General features: G+C 39.9%; 1 protein-coding gene across 2 annotated transcripts in view; it reads left to right on the plus strand.

Moving 5' to 3' along the window:
• The first annotated feature begins 1162 nt into the window (after positions 1-1162).
• The window catches only part of CASD1 (CAS1 domain containing 1), a 53172-nt gene continuing 38951 nt past the window's right edge, over positions 1163-15383 (plus strand). For both annotated transcript variants that reach the window (XM_027968456.3, XM_027968457.3), the window contains exons 1-3: positions 1163-1563; positions 9172-9268; positions 9803-9923. In XM_027968456.3, coding sequence (XP_027824257.1) covers positions 1431-1563; positions 9172-9268; positions 9803-9923 — 351 coding nt within the window. In that variant the 5' untranslated portion in view covers positions 1163-1430. The remainder of the gene's footprint in view (positions 1564-9171; positions 9269-9802; positions 9924-15383) is intronic.

The raw sequence follows: 15383 nt of genomic DNA on the forward strand, positions 1-15383 counted from the left end.
GCAGCACAGGGGAAGCCAGAAAACTAACGAAATAAATAAAGTGGGGGACTAAGGAGCGTTTAACAAAGGCAAAGGAGTGCTCCCTTTTTTGATAACCACATTAACCAACTTCAGGAGCATGAATGATGGTCCCGAGAACACATTTTGACTTCTGGCCCAACCACCTAGCCAACGCTCATGTAAATACAAAAAAGTGGAGTTCTTTTCTCACCAACACCTACATCAAGCGAGGCTCGTTTTGTACCTTCTACTCTGTTCATTCCAGAAGGGAGTAAATTCCAGTGTTATTGCCTGGTGAATCCCATGGACAGAGGAAGCTGGTGGGCTATAAGTTGCCGGGGTCTCAACGAGTCGGACTTGACTGAAGCGACTGAGCAAGGAAGCACTCTGTACTTTTGATATACTTTCGCTCACTGGACTTGGGTAAAGCCAGGACTCCTCCACACCCCCCCGCCCCAGTTTTCAAGAGAAATGGGCTTCCAAAGAGTGAGTTAAGACTGGTCATCATACAGGTGGGACGGTGCTAAGGCTGTCCGCAGTGTCTACACATGGCTTGCATCTGGGGGGCATCCAGACTGACCAGAGAGCCTGACGATAAGCCCCGGTGACACTGGGGTGGCCTTCGCATCCTGCTAGACAGGTTTGCTGCTGCTGCTAAGCCGCTTCAGTCGTGTCCGACTCTGTGCGACCCCATAGACGGCAGCCCACCAGGCTCCCCCATCCCTGGGATTCTCCAGGCAAGAACACTGGAGTGGGTTGCCATTTCCTTCTCCAATGCATGAAAGTGAAAAGTGAAAGTGAAGTTGCTAGACAGGTTTAGGGAGTAGAAAGCTCGTTGAAAGGTGTGTTGCGGAAGGAAGGAGGGGAACGATGTTTGCTTTTCTTCCAGAACGGTACTTCTATTGCCCCAACCTGGGCTCAGGTTGCCGCCAGTAAGCTAATTAAAAGCCCAGGAGTCGCGTTCGGGCTAGGGTGGAAGCCTGGTCCCCTCTCCTCACATCCCCATGTCTCTGCCGCCGCCGCCGCCTGCCGCAGGTGACCCGGTGACCCCTGAGGACAGTCTGGGGTCCGTGACCCCGGGGGACTGGGCAACCGGACCCCCCTCGCAAGCGCAGCCTCTCTTAAGACAGGAGGCTAAAGGGGAGGCGGAGGAAGGGGAGGAGACAGGCGTCCAGGGCGCCTGGGGGAAAGGCACGGCGGAACAGCGGCGGCGGGGCTGGGGGGAGGCCGCCGAGGCGCCCGCGGCCGAGGAGGGGCAGGTGGAGGCCGGGGGCGCCGCGGGGTCAGCCTCCCCGGCGGGAGGCGCGGGTGGCGGCCCCGAGGGCTGGCGGCGGCTCCTCGCCTGGCTGCGGCGGCGGCAGCCCCAGTGCTGCCCCTGTGCGGCGCCCCTTCCCCGCTCCGCCGCGCACTGTTGTCATGGAGGAACCAAGATGGCGGCTCTGGCCTACAACCTGGGCAAGCGGGAGATCAACCACTACTTCAGCGTGAGGAGCGCCAAGGTGCTGGCGCTGGTGGCCGTACTGCTGCTCGCGGTGTGCCACCTCGCCTCCCGCCGCTACCGAGGTGAGCGCGCCCTCCCCCTGCCCGGGCCGGCCGGGGCGGGAGGAGGCGACGCGGAGGCTGGAGGCCGCCCCCTCGCCCGACACACGCCCACGCTCACGCGGCCGCCCGCCGGCGCGCCCAGCGGGCGGGGCAGGCGGTCCCCCCGCGTGCCCCCAGGGGGCCCGGGCGGCGGGCCAGGCGCCCCCGACCGGCGAGCGGACCCCAGTTCAGGCGGCCGCGGGTCGAGGGCCCGTGGTCCTGGGCACCGCCCCCCCACCCGCACCGCGAGCCGCCGGTGCTGGAGGCGGGGGCGCCCGCCCGGGCCGGGCCCAGCGGGTAGCGGGGGTCCCGGCTCCTGCGCGGGCTGGGCCGGGGGACACGCGGCAGGCCCGGGGCTCGCGTGCAGGAGGCGAGCAGGCGGCCCTCGGGGGCCAGCCCAGGGCGCCTGGAGGCCAAGGCCGCCCGCCACGGGGGCACCTCGGCTCCAGGTGGGGTCGCCCAATTCTGCGCCGTAGGTGCCCGGCTTTTTGGCCTTTGTTTTATCCCGTTTCTGCCCCTGGAACAGCGGGGCCAAGCTGTTGGACAGCGGCAAGGGCTGCCCCATTTTCTTTTGCCGCCGAGTTGACAGCTGGCAGAAGATGCCCTTGGCCAAATGGAGGAGGTGTCACCCAGGCTTTGTGATTCAGAAACGTTTAAAGGGGTCTGGTTGCACACTTTTTACAAAGTGAAGACACTGCTGCCGATATTAGAAAAGAACTTACGGGTTGACAGGAGTTGAGGTGGGCAAGGAAAACAAGTTGAAAGCAGTCTGAGAGGAGGCCTTCGCTGTGGGTTTTGAAATTGGTGCAAAGAGTCAGGAAATATGATCTCATTATTTCAGAACGTGTTATTTTTCGGTAATCAAGGGATATTTACTTGTCCTTCTTGATTTTTTTTCCCCCTTAATTTTCTCTGTGAGAATGTCACTAGGATAGAGGTTGACAGGCTGAGGGAAATTAACAAAGATAGGATCTCTAGTTTGTGGTTCTTGTAGTTTTGAAGCCATTATCTGGACAGCTCTTGGTGATTGTGAGATAACTGGTCAAAAGGTAGTGTGTAATAGGTGCGCATTTAAGGTGTTTTCCGTTTAGCTTCACACCTACTTTGGCAAAATATCCAGTAAAGGGGGCACTGGAATCGGAACTCGCTTCTCATTTTAGGAAATCTTTAAAAGTAAAGGATACTTTGATTGGTTGTGCCGCTTTGTTTTCTGCGATGCTTGAGAATTAAAAATCTTTCACTCTAGTACTGTACTGGGTGAATAGCCTTTTATATAAATACACGAAATCGATTGAAAAAGATAAATTGCTTATACCCTCTTGGCCTTTTTCCTCCAGCTTCGCATAGATCACATTCACATGACCTGGCAAGACTTCGGTTCATTTGCTGTAAGAGAAGTCCAACACTTTCATATACAAAATAAAGCTAGCAATTTAATGCATTCATTTATTGTCACTTTAAAGAAAAATTTCTGATCACTGACATATTATGCTATTTTGTTACAAGATGATAGAAATTTAACTCAATTTTATGTATGTGATAGTGGAGGTAACTTTTATAAGTGTGCGCTATGGTCCTCTAATGGCAACCCACTCCAGTGTTCTTGCCTGGAGAATCCCAGGGAAGGGGGAGCCTGGTGGGCTGCCGTCTGTGGGGTCACACAGAATCGGACACAACTGAAGCGACTTAACAGCAACAGCAACAGCATGGTCCTCCTATAAGCTAAACATCTGCCCCCCCCCCACCTCCCTTTTTAAATTGTTTTTGTCTTTTGATAAACGTGGTCCTAATTGCTATATTTAGATTATAAATTTCATCCTTTCAAGATCTGTCCTCCGCAGGGAAAATAGAATGTCAGATGGAACCTTAAGAGTCAGTGTAGCAATCTGGGATTGTTTATGAAGCCTCCTCCAGAAGCTCAGCAGCAGCTTCTGTAGGTGCTTCAGTGTCTTGAGTGTGAAGCAGTACACCTGGTGTGTGTACATGCCCAAGCGGAATGTCAGGACCGTGAGCCAGAGATGGGGGAGAGAAATGATCTTACCAGAAACTTTTTAGCCAGCCTCATGCTTTAGCAGTGTGAAACAGTCAGATGCAGTGCTTTTCACACAAGGATAATCAAACACTTGAATCACAATCATAAATCTTTAGAATAAGAAAGGACGTTATGTTACGTATAGAGGTTTAGGCTGTGTATTAAAATCTCCAGTGTGTGAGTATGGGTTTGCCTCAGGCCAGGAGAGTGAATGCAATTGAAATACACAGATTCAGTATCTCTTGTTTTACAAGCTAAAGAAAGTAAAAAATTGCACACTACAGAAAACAAAGCTTGGCAAAACTACATGCTATCATTGAGCACTTATTATATGCCAGGTGCTGTTCTACTAAGGATTTTAAATCTTAATTTGTCTCTGCAACCAGCCTATGGGTAGATACAAATACTTCCCACTTCCTTTAATATCCGTAATCAAGATGAGTTTTTAAAACTTTGATTGCATGTCAAAGTTTAATTGATAACATTTTCCATACTGTTATATAAAATAATGGTGTATTTTATAATCAGTGGTCTTAGATTCAGAGAATTGCAGTATTATTTACATTTTAAAGATGAGGCATGAGAGGTTAAGTTGCCTAAAGACACACCATTAGTCTGACTGAGCTAGGATTTAAAACCCAGTTAGTCGTGTCTCATACCATTATGTTATATTCTGCCTTTCTGGAGCCTCTTAGACAGTAGTAACGTATAAAAGGGGTGAGAAAGTGTTTTCCGTCAGAACATGGGTTAAATCATTTAGAAATACTAATTCACCCTCACAGTGCCAGCCAAAAATTTGTCTTACTCATTTTCCAATAAATGGTGATTTTCTAAAAGTTCAATTCAGTCGCTCAGTTGTGTCCGACTCTGCGACCCCATGAATCGCAGCACGCCAGGCCTCCCTGTCCATCACCATCTCCCGGAGTTCACTCAAACTCACGTTCATCGAGTCAGTGATGCCATCCAGCCATCTCATCCTCTGTCATCTCCTTCTCCTCTTGCCCCCAATCCCTCCCAGCATCAAAGACTTTTCCAATGAGTCAACTCTTCGAATGAGGTGGCCAAAGTACTGGAGTTTCAGCTTTAGCATCATTCCTTCCAAAGAACACCCAGGACTGATCTCATTTAGAATGGACTGGTTGATCTCCTTACAGTCCAAGGGACTCTCCAGAGTCTTCTCCAACACCACAGTTCAAAAGCATTAGTTCTTCAGCGTTCAGCTTTCTTCACAGTCCGAGTTACATGTCTAAAACTTCAGAATCTGACCTGTTTACTTGTTCTTCAAATCCTGGTTCAGATGTCACCAGCATAGAGGTAGAAATTAGGAATTCAGTGTTTCTACAGTAGCTAGTACAGACTTACCATCTTGTATTATAATAATTTGTATCTGACCTCCCCACATAAACTTTGAGCTTCCAAGGGTATTTTATTCATCCTTAAATCATCAGAGCTTAACACATAGTAGGAACTCTGTAACAGTTATTGGATAAACAGACTTTTGAAGTCCTTGTTTCCTTCTCTTTGCCTCCTTGCATTTGGTTCTTTTGGTTTTAATTGAATTTCATGTTCTAAGAGCATGTTCTGATCTTAATTTTAGAAAGTAGTGTTTTGTAGTTTTTTTTATTATTAATATTATTTCACATAAAAATGACATTTTAAAAAGTAGTTATTCTTTTAGTTACATTTTTTGTAAATTTTACCATTATGGAATCACAAGATATCCATTAATATTGTGATTATAGACTAAAGGCATCATTTCTGGGATAAGAAGCCAGTATCAGTAGCCTTAAGAATAGTTCCAATCTGGTTAAATTTAGATTTTCTAATTGATAAAGTTAACTTGCTTCAAATGTCTTAGTTTTGTTGACTTCTAATTCATTTCTGTCATAGGCATATTTAATGCAAATATGAAATAATACTGCATGGTTTGGAAAAATGAGTTCAAAGCTTCAGAAATTAAAACAAGAAGCAGCGTTCGGTCTCTCAGGCTTTCCCTTCTTTGGCTGCTAGAAAAATCGTGATCTACATGACACCACTTGTAAAGAGGCACTCCTAGCTTATCTAAAGAAAATTGTAAATGGTGATTTTTCAACACAGACAGAAGTATAACTTGCTAAGTTTGGGACAAATAAAATATTCTGCAGATCAGATTGTAAACTTTATGATCTGGTATTTTCATGGTTGTTAGCAAGAAACATACAGCTTTGTCAAGATGATTCAGTCTAAAGGTGCAGTGTGCCAGAGGTATTCTATTTGATGACAAATATAAGCCTCAGTTTATTTAGCAGGTCAGGTGTTTTCTTTGTTTTGTTTTTCAGATTTGTTTTTTAACTTGTTTACTTACTTTGTCTGCTCTTAGTATCTTTCTATTATAGAAAAATCATGCATAAAAACCTGAGACTTTAGATTGACAATCGAGAATGCTTATGCTTAAGATAACAGAATGAAGGGAAGACAGCCATTCATCTAGAGAATCTTTGTATTAGAGATAGCTGGAGTAGATAATTCTATCCCATTAGTTGCTTTTTTTTTCTTTTTAAAAATTCTGTTCCTAACTTGACTTATCTGAGCACTTGGCAACTTTCATCTCACTGGTTGTATTAAGGTAGCTATCAAAATTATATGAAGCAATTGAAAATAATGACTGTAGTATTTTGTTTTCTTTTGTTTGGGATTCTTCTGGGTAAATTTTCAAAGGAAAATAATGTGCCAGCATATGTTAACATGTAGCTAGTATACATGAAATAAGTGTGTCACATTAATTGAACATTTAGATTTACATTTAGTGATTTGATTTTAAAACTGTTTCCTTCCCAGGAAAAGAACTAGTTTTAGAGTATAGAATTTTTTGGAGTTTGTTTTTTTTTTTTAGAACTAGTTAATTTATTTTTAATCAGATATTATAGTATTTACTAGTGCTACTATTTTTATTATTTTGCTGACAAATATGTAAAAGTCTGTGTCCTCATTACCTTTTCAGTTATCTACTTAGCAATTCTTTTACTTTCCTAACAGTTCTTCATATTACATTCTCTCTACTAAAATAGCTGGTGTAGTTTCTGTTTTGAGTAGACCTTAACTGGCTTCTCTAGTGATTCAGACGGTAAAGAATCCACCTGCAATGCGGGAGACCTGGGTTTGGTCCCTGAGTCAGGAAGATCCCCTAGAGAAGGGAATGGCTACCCACTCCAATATTGTGGCCTGGAAAAGTCCATGGACAAAGGAGCCTGGCAAGCCTCAGTCCATGGGGTCCCAGAGAGTTGGACACACTGAGTGATTTTCACTTTAACTGATGAGTTACAGAGACTGTTTCAGATACAAGGTGTTTTGTTTTTTTTTTTAATTTGCATATATTATGAAGAGTCACCATTAACTAGCATTTATTCAACTACCTTAATATGGTAGTTGAATATTTTTCCCAGAAAGACCAGCTAGTTTTTAAAATGCAGTGTTCAAAATGTCTTTTGGCTAGTGACAACTTTAAATCTGTCTTGGTATGAGGTTTTTCTAATGTGGGGTCTTGAGATTAGAGCTTTTGTTTTCTACCAGCTGTACTACTGAAAAATAATGTCTGAGCAGTAATATTAAAGAGGGAAAGAAGAATTTGGCATTTTAACACACATTTTCTGGTGGAGAAAATTGATTATTTTAAGACACTGGTGTGGCACTTCCATCTCCACAGAATCATATCAATAACCTATAGAGATGGTTAAACAAATAGCATAATCGAACACACTGAAAATTGATCCAACTTCTATTAAGAAACAGAAGTCAAGTAACAGCAATAAGAAGAAGGGATGAGGAAAGGAAAACTTTACAGAATGCCAATTGTTTAAAACTTCTTATATAACTTTTTAATAAAATAAATGTGTTACTAACTTTTTGCTTGGTTTAATAGATGTATTTAAAGAGGTAGAAGTGCTGTAAATATGGAATTTTCATCCTAATTTTAAACATTTACTGGATTTTTAATAGGATTTTACTATATGGCCATTATTTAAAAATGCAGCAGCAGTGCTGTTTTTAGGAAATAATTGTGTGTTTCTATAGTCCTTTCTTTATTCCTCCGTGATTGTTTATGTAACTTAATTTTGTTTTTTAGAACTAGCATTAGTTTTTGATAATTGAAAAGAATTAAGAACTGATTATTTATAGTTTCCTTAGAGAGATGTTATTAAAAAACCTTTAAAATACAGAAAAAACTGCTTAGGCTACATCTGTAATTACAAAAATATAATAACTTATCATCTACTTTCCTTATCCAGTTTTCACCAACAGAACGGTGTACTATTTTCACTTTCCTCCCTGTTCTGTTTTAGAGTTTATGACGCTGCGGTATCAACATTTTCATTGTTTATGCTTACTTGCCTTGTGTTTGTATCACCTTTTATCTGTGTGTTGTCCAGACGACTGGATGGAGAAGAGAGATGTGTTCTACTTAAAATATCTTTGGCTGTTTCCTATCTCCACCGTTTTGTTCTGTAGTATTCTTTTTACCAGATTCTCCGTCCTGACCTTAACTATTTGTAAAACAAATAGATTGCTATTGACCCTTAAAGAACTGGAGATCAAATTTAAAAGCACATTAACTGTAACCCCACAGTTAATGTACACATCTCATTTCTCCCTCGTCCATTTGATATACTTGAACTTTTCTGATGCCTCCAACCCCCTTTTTAACCACATACATTGGTCATGTACATTAAGCTAATGTACAGTAACATGGCCAAAAGTAGTAGGGTAACCATCTGTCCCAGTTTACACAGGAGTGAGGGGGTTTGCAGAAATGGGATTTTCTGTTTGAAACTTCTCCCAACCACAGTGGGAGGAGTTTGCTGTCATCCTGACGGTGGAGGCAAGAGAGAGTCGAGAGAAGTAGAGGATGGATATTAATAATAGCATTTATTACTGGTAATTGATCATGTGTATCTTCAGCCATCTTTTGATTAACAGTGTTACAAGTCTTTGTGAGATTGTAAAAGGATGACATTTTATTACGCATTTTAAGAAGTTTTTAATAAGTCTTTCTCTGTTTGCACATTTACAGAGTAGGGATATAGCCCACTTCTTCCAGGGAAGTTGTAAAAATCAGGGCGTCAATTTATAAAATACTTCAATATTTACCAGGTTTCTGATGTACTAATGCACGAAGTACTGTAATAGTTGAATAGGAAGTCATTTCCAGAGTCTTCTCTTCTATCCCTGAAACTTTTGTTTCCCAACTAGAAGTAGAAGTGATAAACAGATACAAAGGCTATTTTGAGGCAAGATGTCCCTGGAGGGAAACTTTCGGTAGAAGGAACTGCCAAAGTGTTGCTGTAGCATTGGGGATGAAGAATATTCTAGGTGATTTATCTGTACTAGTGCCTCTCATTGGCTTCAATATTAATATATTAATAGTTGCTCTGCTTCTTATGGATGAGTCGTATGTACCTAGAGGGTACAGTGAGGTGTGGAAAACTCTGTACTCTCTCAACTCCAAGGGTAAAATGGGATAGACAGCCAGTGTATAAAAATATAACTATTGTTAGCAACATTATTGTGTTTAATTATTACAGGCAGTGATTCATGTGAATACCTTCTCTCAAGCGGCAGATTTCTTGGAGAGAAGGTTTGGCAGCCTCACAGCTGTATGATGCATAAGTACAAAATCAGGTAAAGTTTCTTCATTTATTATGTTTTTTCTTCTTGGCTAAGATGGGGCTTAGTATCTGGTAGAGAAGTGTTAATAGAGCAAAGGAAGTGGCAGATGGTGCTTCTCCATGTGATGGCAGAGAAGTGCTGACAGGGCAGGAGTAGGGGTGAGTCCAGAGGAGTATTCTTGCTCTAAAGCATTAGGGAAAGCTTTGGACCAATCTGCTTTATCTCAGGTGAGAGAAAACCAGGGGCCAAGGGCAATAGCCTGTGAATGAAAGACTTTTGCTTTGGGACTTGGATAGCTACCTCTTGCAGTTTTTCTGAGAGAGTGAGTATTAAGCACTTACTGTGGTTCAAGTACATATGAAACACTTAATGGAATTAATCAATCATGCACGAACTGGTAGGTTGAACAAACCTGCCCACCTGTTTCTAAAATGACAACGTAACTGTATATAATAATCCTGTACTACTTTCTTCACAAATTATGTGCTTTGAAGATGCCTGGGCTGATTTTCTGTATTCTAATTGATGTTTCCTTGTTGATTCCAGTGAAGCAAAGAACTGCCTCGTAGATAAACATATTGCATTTATTGGAGATTCCAGAATTCGTCAGTTATTTTATTCTTTTGTGAAAATAATTAATCCTCAATTCAAAGAAGAAGGAAATAAGGTAAAATCTGTCTATTTGTTTCATTAGGGTATTGTTTTAGCAGTTAGGCAACTGAATAGTTACAGGAGAAGTGTGCCCTTTCACGTGAACAAAAGAAAGTATAAAATTTTTAGTTTGGTTTTGGGAAAGGGAACAGGGAACAATTTGCCATTACGGAGCCATAAGAAAAAGAAGTGGTGGGTAAAGTATTGGCAAACCTTTTATTGACTTAAACTTTTTGTTTTCAGAAATATTAAAATTCTTTCCATGGAAAAACTTAAAAAAATTTTTTTAGAAAGAATAAAGAAATATCCCTTATCCTCCTTTTAATATTTTGCTATATTTCTTTTCAGTCTCTTTTTTAAAAGACAAAATTGTAATAGATTAGCATGTACAATTTGATATCTTCTTGGCTACCACTTATCATAATTTACCATATTATTATAAATCAGTGTTAAGTATCTTCATAATGGCAATATACTAGTGAGTGGATATAATGTGATCCTATATAATCTTCCCTTTTCTTAACTTTTTGTAGTTTTCTAATTTTTAATATTTTGTGATTTTAAAAAGGACATTTTTATTACATTTTTGTGTGAGAACTTTGCTTTTTAAATTATTTCCTTAGGATAGATTCTTTACAGTGCAAATATTAGGTTAAAGAATATAGTGCTTTAAAAATTATTGATTATATTATTAAATTCTTTCAGTCTACACTGTAATTAGCAATGTACTTTGGAACCTAATTTTCTGTAACCTTTCTGGCACTGGACATTCATGCTATATAATTAAAATGACAGTGTGACAAATTTCTGCTCTTTTTAATTTCTCATTTTAGAAATGTTATCTTTAAAAAAACTAACAAGGATGAACATCTTTCTAAATGTTAATTTGTTAATTAGTTAATTTTTGTGAACTCTTTCATTGTATCTTTCTGTTTAATACATTTTTAAGTGATCTGAAGTTCTCATTTCTGTCTTTAATTGCATATGGTTGGGAGTGGAGAATAACAAGAAAAAAGTAAAGTACAAGAAAGTTCAGAATTGTAGGGCAGTAGCTCATTAATTTATGATAAAAATCTGCCTGTACACATCACCTTGTCCAGTGGTAGGAAACTGAAAAATCGGAGACTTCACAGCTAACTAAGTAGTCTCATCATGATGTTGGTTCAGTTCAGTTCAGTTCAGTCGCTCAGTCACGTCTGACTCTTTGTGACCCCATGAATCGCAGCACGCCAGGCCTCCCTGTCCATCACCAACTCCCGGAGTTCACTCAGACTCACGTTCATCAGGTCAGTGATGCCATCCAACCATCTCATCCTCTGTCATCCCCTTCTCCTCCTGCCCCCAGTCCCTCCCAGCATCAGAGTCTTTTCCAGTGAGTCAAGTCTTCGCATGAGGTGGCCAAGGTACTGGAGTTTCAGCTTTAGCATCATTCCTTCCAAAGAAATCCCAGGGCTGATCTCCTTCAGAATGGACTGGTTGGATCTCCTTGCAGCCCAAGGGACTCTCAAGAGTCTTCTCCAACACCACAGTTCAAAAGCATCAATTCTTCGGCACTCAGCCTTCTTCACAGTCCAACTCTCACATCCATACATGACCACAGGAGAAACCACAGCCTTGACTAGACGGACCTTAGTCGGCAAAGTAATATCTCTGCTTTTGAATATGCTATCTAGGTTGGTCATAACTTTTCTTCCAAGGAGTAAGCGTCTTTTAATTTCATGGCTGCAGTCACCATCTGCAGTGATTTTGGAGCCCAAACAAATAAAGTCTGACACTGTTTCCACTGTTTCCCCATCTGTTTTCCATGAAGTGATGGGACTGGATGCCATGATCTTCATTTTCTGAATGCTGAGCTTTAAGCCAACTTTTTCGCTCTCCTCTTTCACTTTCATCAAGAGGCTTTTAGTTCCTCTTCACTTTCTGCCATAAGGGTGGTGTCATCTGCATATCTGAGGTTATTGCTATTTCTCCCGGCAATCTTGATTCCAGCTTGTGTTTCTTCCAGCCCAGTGTTTCTCATGATGTACTCTGCATATAAGTTAAATAAGCAGGGTGACAATATACAGCCTTGACATACTCCTTTTCCTGTTTGGAACCAGTCTGTTGTTCCATGTCCGGTTCTAACTGTTGCTTCCTGACCTGCATACAGATTTCTCAAGAGGCAGGTCAGGTGGTCTGGTATTCCCATCTCTCTCAGAATTTTCCACAGTTTATTGTGATCCACACAGTCAAAGGCTTTAGGAACTCTTGTAAGAAGAATCCAGTAGCGATTTTCAACTAGGAAAAGCTAGTATAGATGTTAAAGCTGAGTAATAGAAGATAACAAAGTAAACTTTTCATTTTATTTGATATCTATGAATGTATTTTGCATTCGTATTTATACATACAAAACTATACAGAAGATTTGAAACTATTTAATGACGAGATTCTTACAGCTTAAAGTAAAAAAACCTCAGTAAACATTTTAAAAATAGATATCTGAATTTTAAAAAATAGTTTTACTAGTTCCAGGCTTAGAATAGAGGATTTGAAAATTGGAATAATGCATTTGGCAACAGTTAGTTGAAAAAAATCTATAATGGTTTAGTCCATGGCCAGAAGTAGCTACAATATGGTATGTTGTTCCTGAGCACTAGGTTTCCAATTTTTGTTTTCTAGGGGTTCCTAGTTATCCCACAATTATCAAATAAGATGCATTTTATTTTATATACATTTTGCAAAGAAAGTTTTTTATAGTTTTAAAGAGAGTTATTTAGTTCAAACTACTGGTGGAGCATTTGCTAAATTGTATTTTACTTATTCTCTTCTCTCTGAACACCTTGAGGACAGAGATTGTGTGTTATCATTATTTTTAAATATGTTTCTTACATATTTCACAACATAGCCTGGCATGTTGTGAAATTTGATTAATTTTTTTTTAGCCTTGGTAATGGGATTCTTTAAGTATTGAAGATAATTTTTTTAAATTTCTTTTCTGTACTGAGGAAAATTTTTTAAAAAGAAGCTTTAGAGCAGGATTTTTTTTTTTTTTTCAAATTATATTTTGTGGAAGACTAGTTCTGTAAGAAGCTCTGGTCAAATAAGTTTGGGCAGAGGTGATATCATATCCTCCTCTTAGGTAGTTTTAGTTTAGGCTAGGATATTAAAAACTTGAGAAGTCTTGCAGTGAAGAAAGCTGTTTGTGTTACTTCCAGCCAGAGGGCAAGCTAGATACTCTGGGGGCCCCTTCCACCTCAAACCAACTAGATCCTAGATTAAAAAATACTTGTTGATGTACTTCTAGACTTTGAAGTTGGGGACACATCCCCCAGAAAAAAGGAACAACCTTGAGGCAAATCCAGTCATGGGAACGATAACAGTCAGTGTGCAATAGAGATTTGGGTTGCCCTGAAGATAGATGCCTGTAGCTACAATGCCCTGTACGTAGCAAACAAAGCTCTGAGCCAGCATATTTCTCAACAGTAGTATTGATAGCCAGAGGACAGTAGACTGATAGCTTTAAAGTTCCGATGGAAAGAAACCTTTAACCTAGAATTGTATCCCTAACATACGAATTCCTCTATTCTTGAATTATAGGACATTTTAAAATAAACAACAACTATGAGGGCTTACTGCGGTATAAATTTATACTAAAGAGTTTTCCAAAGAATAAACTTCAAGGAGGGAAATGATTCAGAAAAAAAATGATCCGAATTAATGGTTAAAGAAAATAATAAACGTGTATGAATCTAAACAAACTATGTCAAATAATATCTTTTTACACTTTACAAAAACACAGTACTGAAGAACTGACATAGCATATAAGTCAGAGAGAGATGAACACAAAGTGTCCTCTTTACACTTTAAGGTATCATCTTAACTTAGAACTTAAGATGCCCTTTATTCCAAGGGCAAGGACTGGAAGGATAGAATTAGGGTGGGTAATTCCAAACCAGAAGAAGAAAAAATAAATGAAACCAAATTCATCTAATATCAAATATAATACATAAACATACATACATAAGCACACACGTACGTGTGTACTCTGATACACATATGTGAATACATATATATATAAACATTTATATTACATGTTAAAAAATCAGTGTTTAATTTTATGTTTATATAAAATATACATATGTGTGAGGGAGCTAGAAATCAAAAATTAAGATGGAAACATTTATTATCAAAATAATATAAGTAGTCTAAACTTGTCAGCTCAATACAGATTTTTCAGACTGATTTCAGACTGGCTGTCTACCATAGTGGGAGAATTACTCACTACTCATGTAATTAATGATAGTGCGAGTAAATGAGTAAATATAGGCTGTTAGTATGCTGATTTTATAAACTTATAACTCAGTACTTAAAGAATACGCCAAGATATTGGAGAGTATCTTTCAAAGCACACATGAAATCCTTATTTTGATCACATTTTGGTCCATTAACCAAATCCTAACAGTATCAGGGAATTGGCACCATCTCTCTCTTTTAAGTAAGCTCCTTTATATTCTTATTCTGATAAAAATTCTAAAAGCCTACAATAAATGTTCCAGTGGTAAGTTGGTAGACATATTTCCATTAAACTCAGGATGTTCATTATTGCTGCTTCTGTTCAGTATTGTATTATAGATCCTTAGGGAGACCCAGGCTCAATCCCTGGGTTGGGAAGATCCCCTGGAAGAGGAACTGGCAACCCACTCCAGAATTCTTGCCTGAAGAATCCCATAGATAGAGGAGCCTGGTGGGCTACAGTCCATGGGATAGCAAAGAGCCAGATATGACTGAGTGACTAACTCTTTCTCTCTCAGCCAAAGAAAGGTGGTACTTTGAAGATGTAACGATTGGAAAGAAATAACTTGATATTTTATAATACAGTTATCTACATAGAAAATCCCAAAGAACCTATAGAAAATTTACTAGATATAATAAAAATTTTAACAATATAGCTAATTATAAGATAAATATATGAAAATTGATTGTACTGACTCAATAAAGCTGTTAAAAATTAATTGCATATCTACTTGTCAGGAATAGAGAGTTCAAAAATGTTATTTAAAATATACTCTGTGCAATAATAATAATTTTTAAAAAACAGTACATAGGAATAAGCCTAGTAAATAAGCCTACATCTGTATGTATACAGAAAGCTTACAAAATTTTATTAAAAGACAATTTAGTTTTCTGAGGAACCTCCATACTGTTCTGCATAGTGGCTGTACCAACTTGCATTCCCACAAACAGTGTAGGAGGGCTCTCTTTTCTCCACATCCTCTACGGCATTTGTTATCTGTAGACTTTTTAATGATGGCCATCTGACTGGTGTAGACTGGGACCTCATTGTAGTTTTGATTTGCACTTCTCTAATAATTAATGACGCTGAGCATCTTTTCATGTGCCTGCTGGCCATCTGTTTGTCTTCTTTGGAGAGATGTCTATTAAGGTCTTCTGCCCATTTTTAAATTGGATTATTGGTGTTTTGTTGTTGTTATTATGT

The sequence above is a fragment of the Ovis aries genome, chromosome 4, assembly GCF_016772045.2.
Source record: "Ovis aries strain OAR_USU_Benz2616 breed Rambouillet chromosome 4, ARS-UI_Ramb_v3.0, whole genome shotgun sequence".
NCBI classification, from domain to species: Eukaryota; Metazoa; Chordata; class Mammalia; order Artiodactyla; family Bovidae; genus Ovis; species Ovis aries.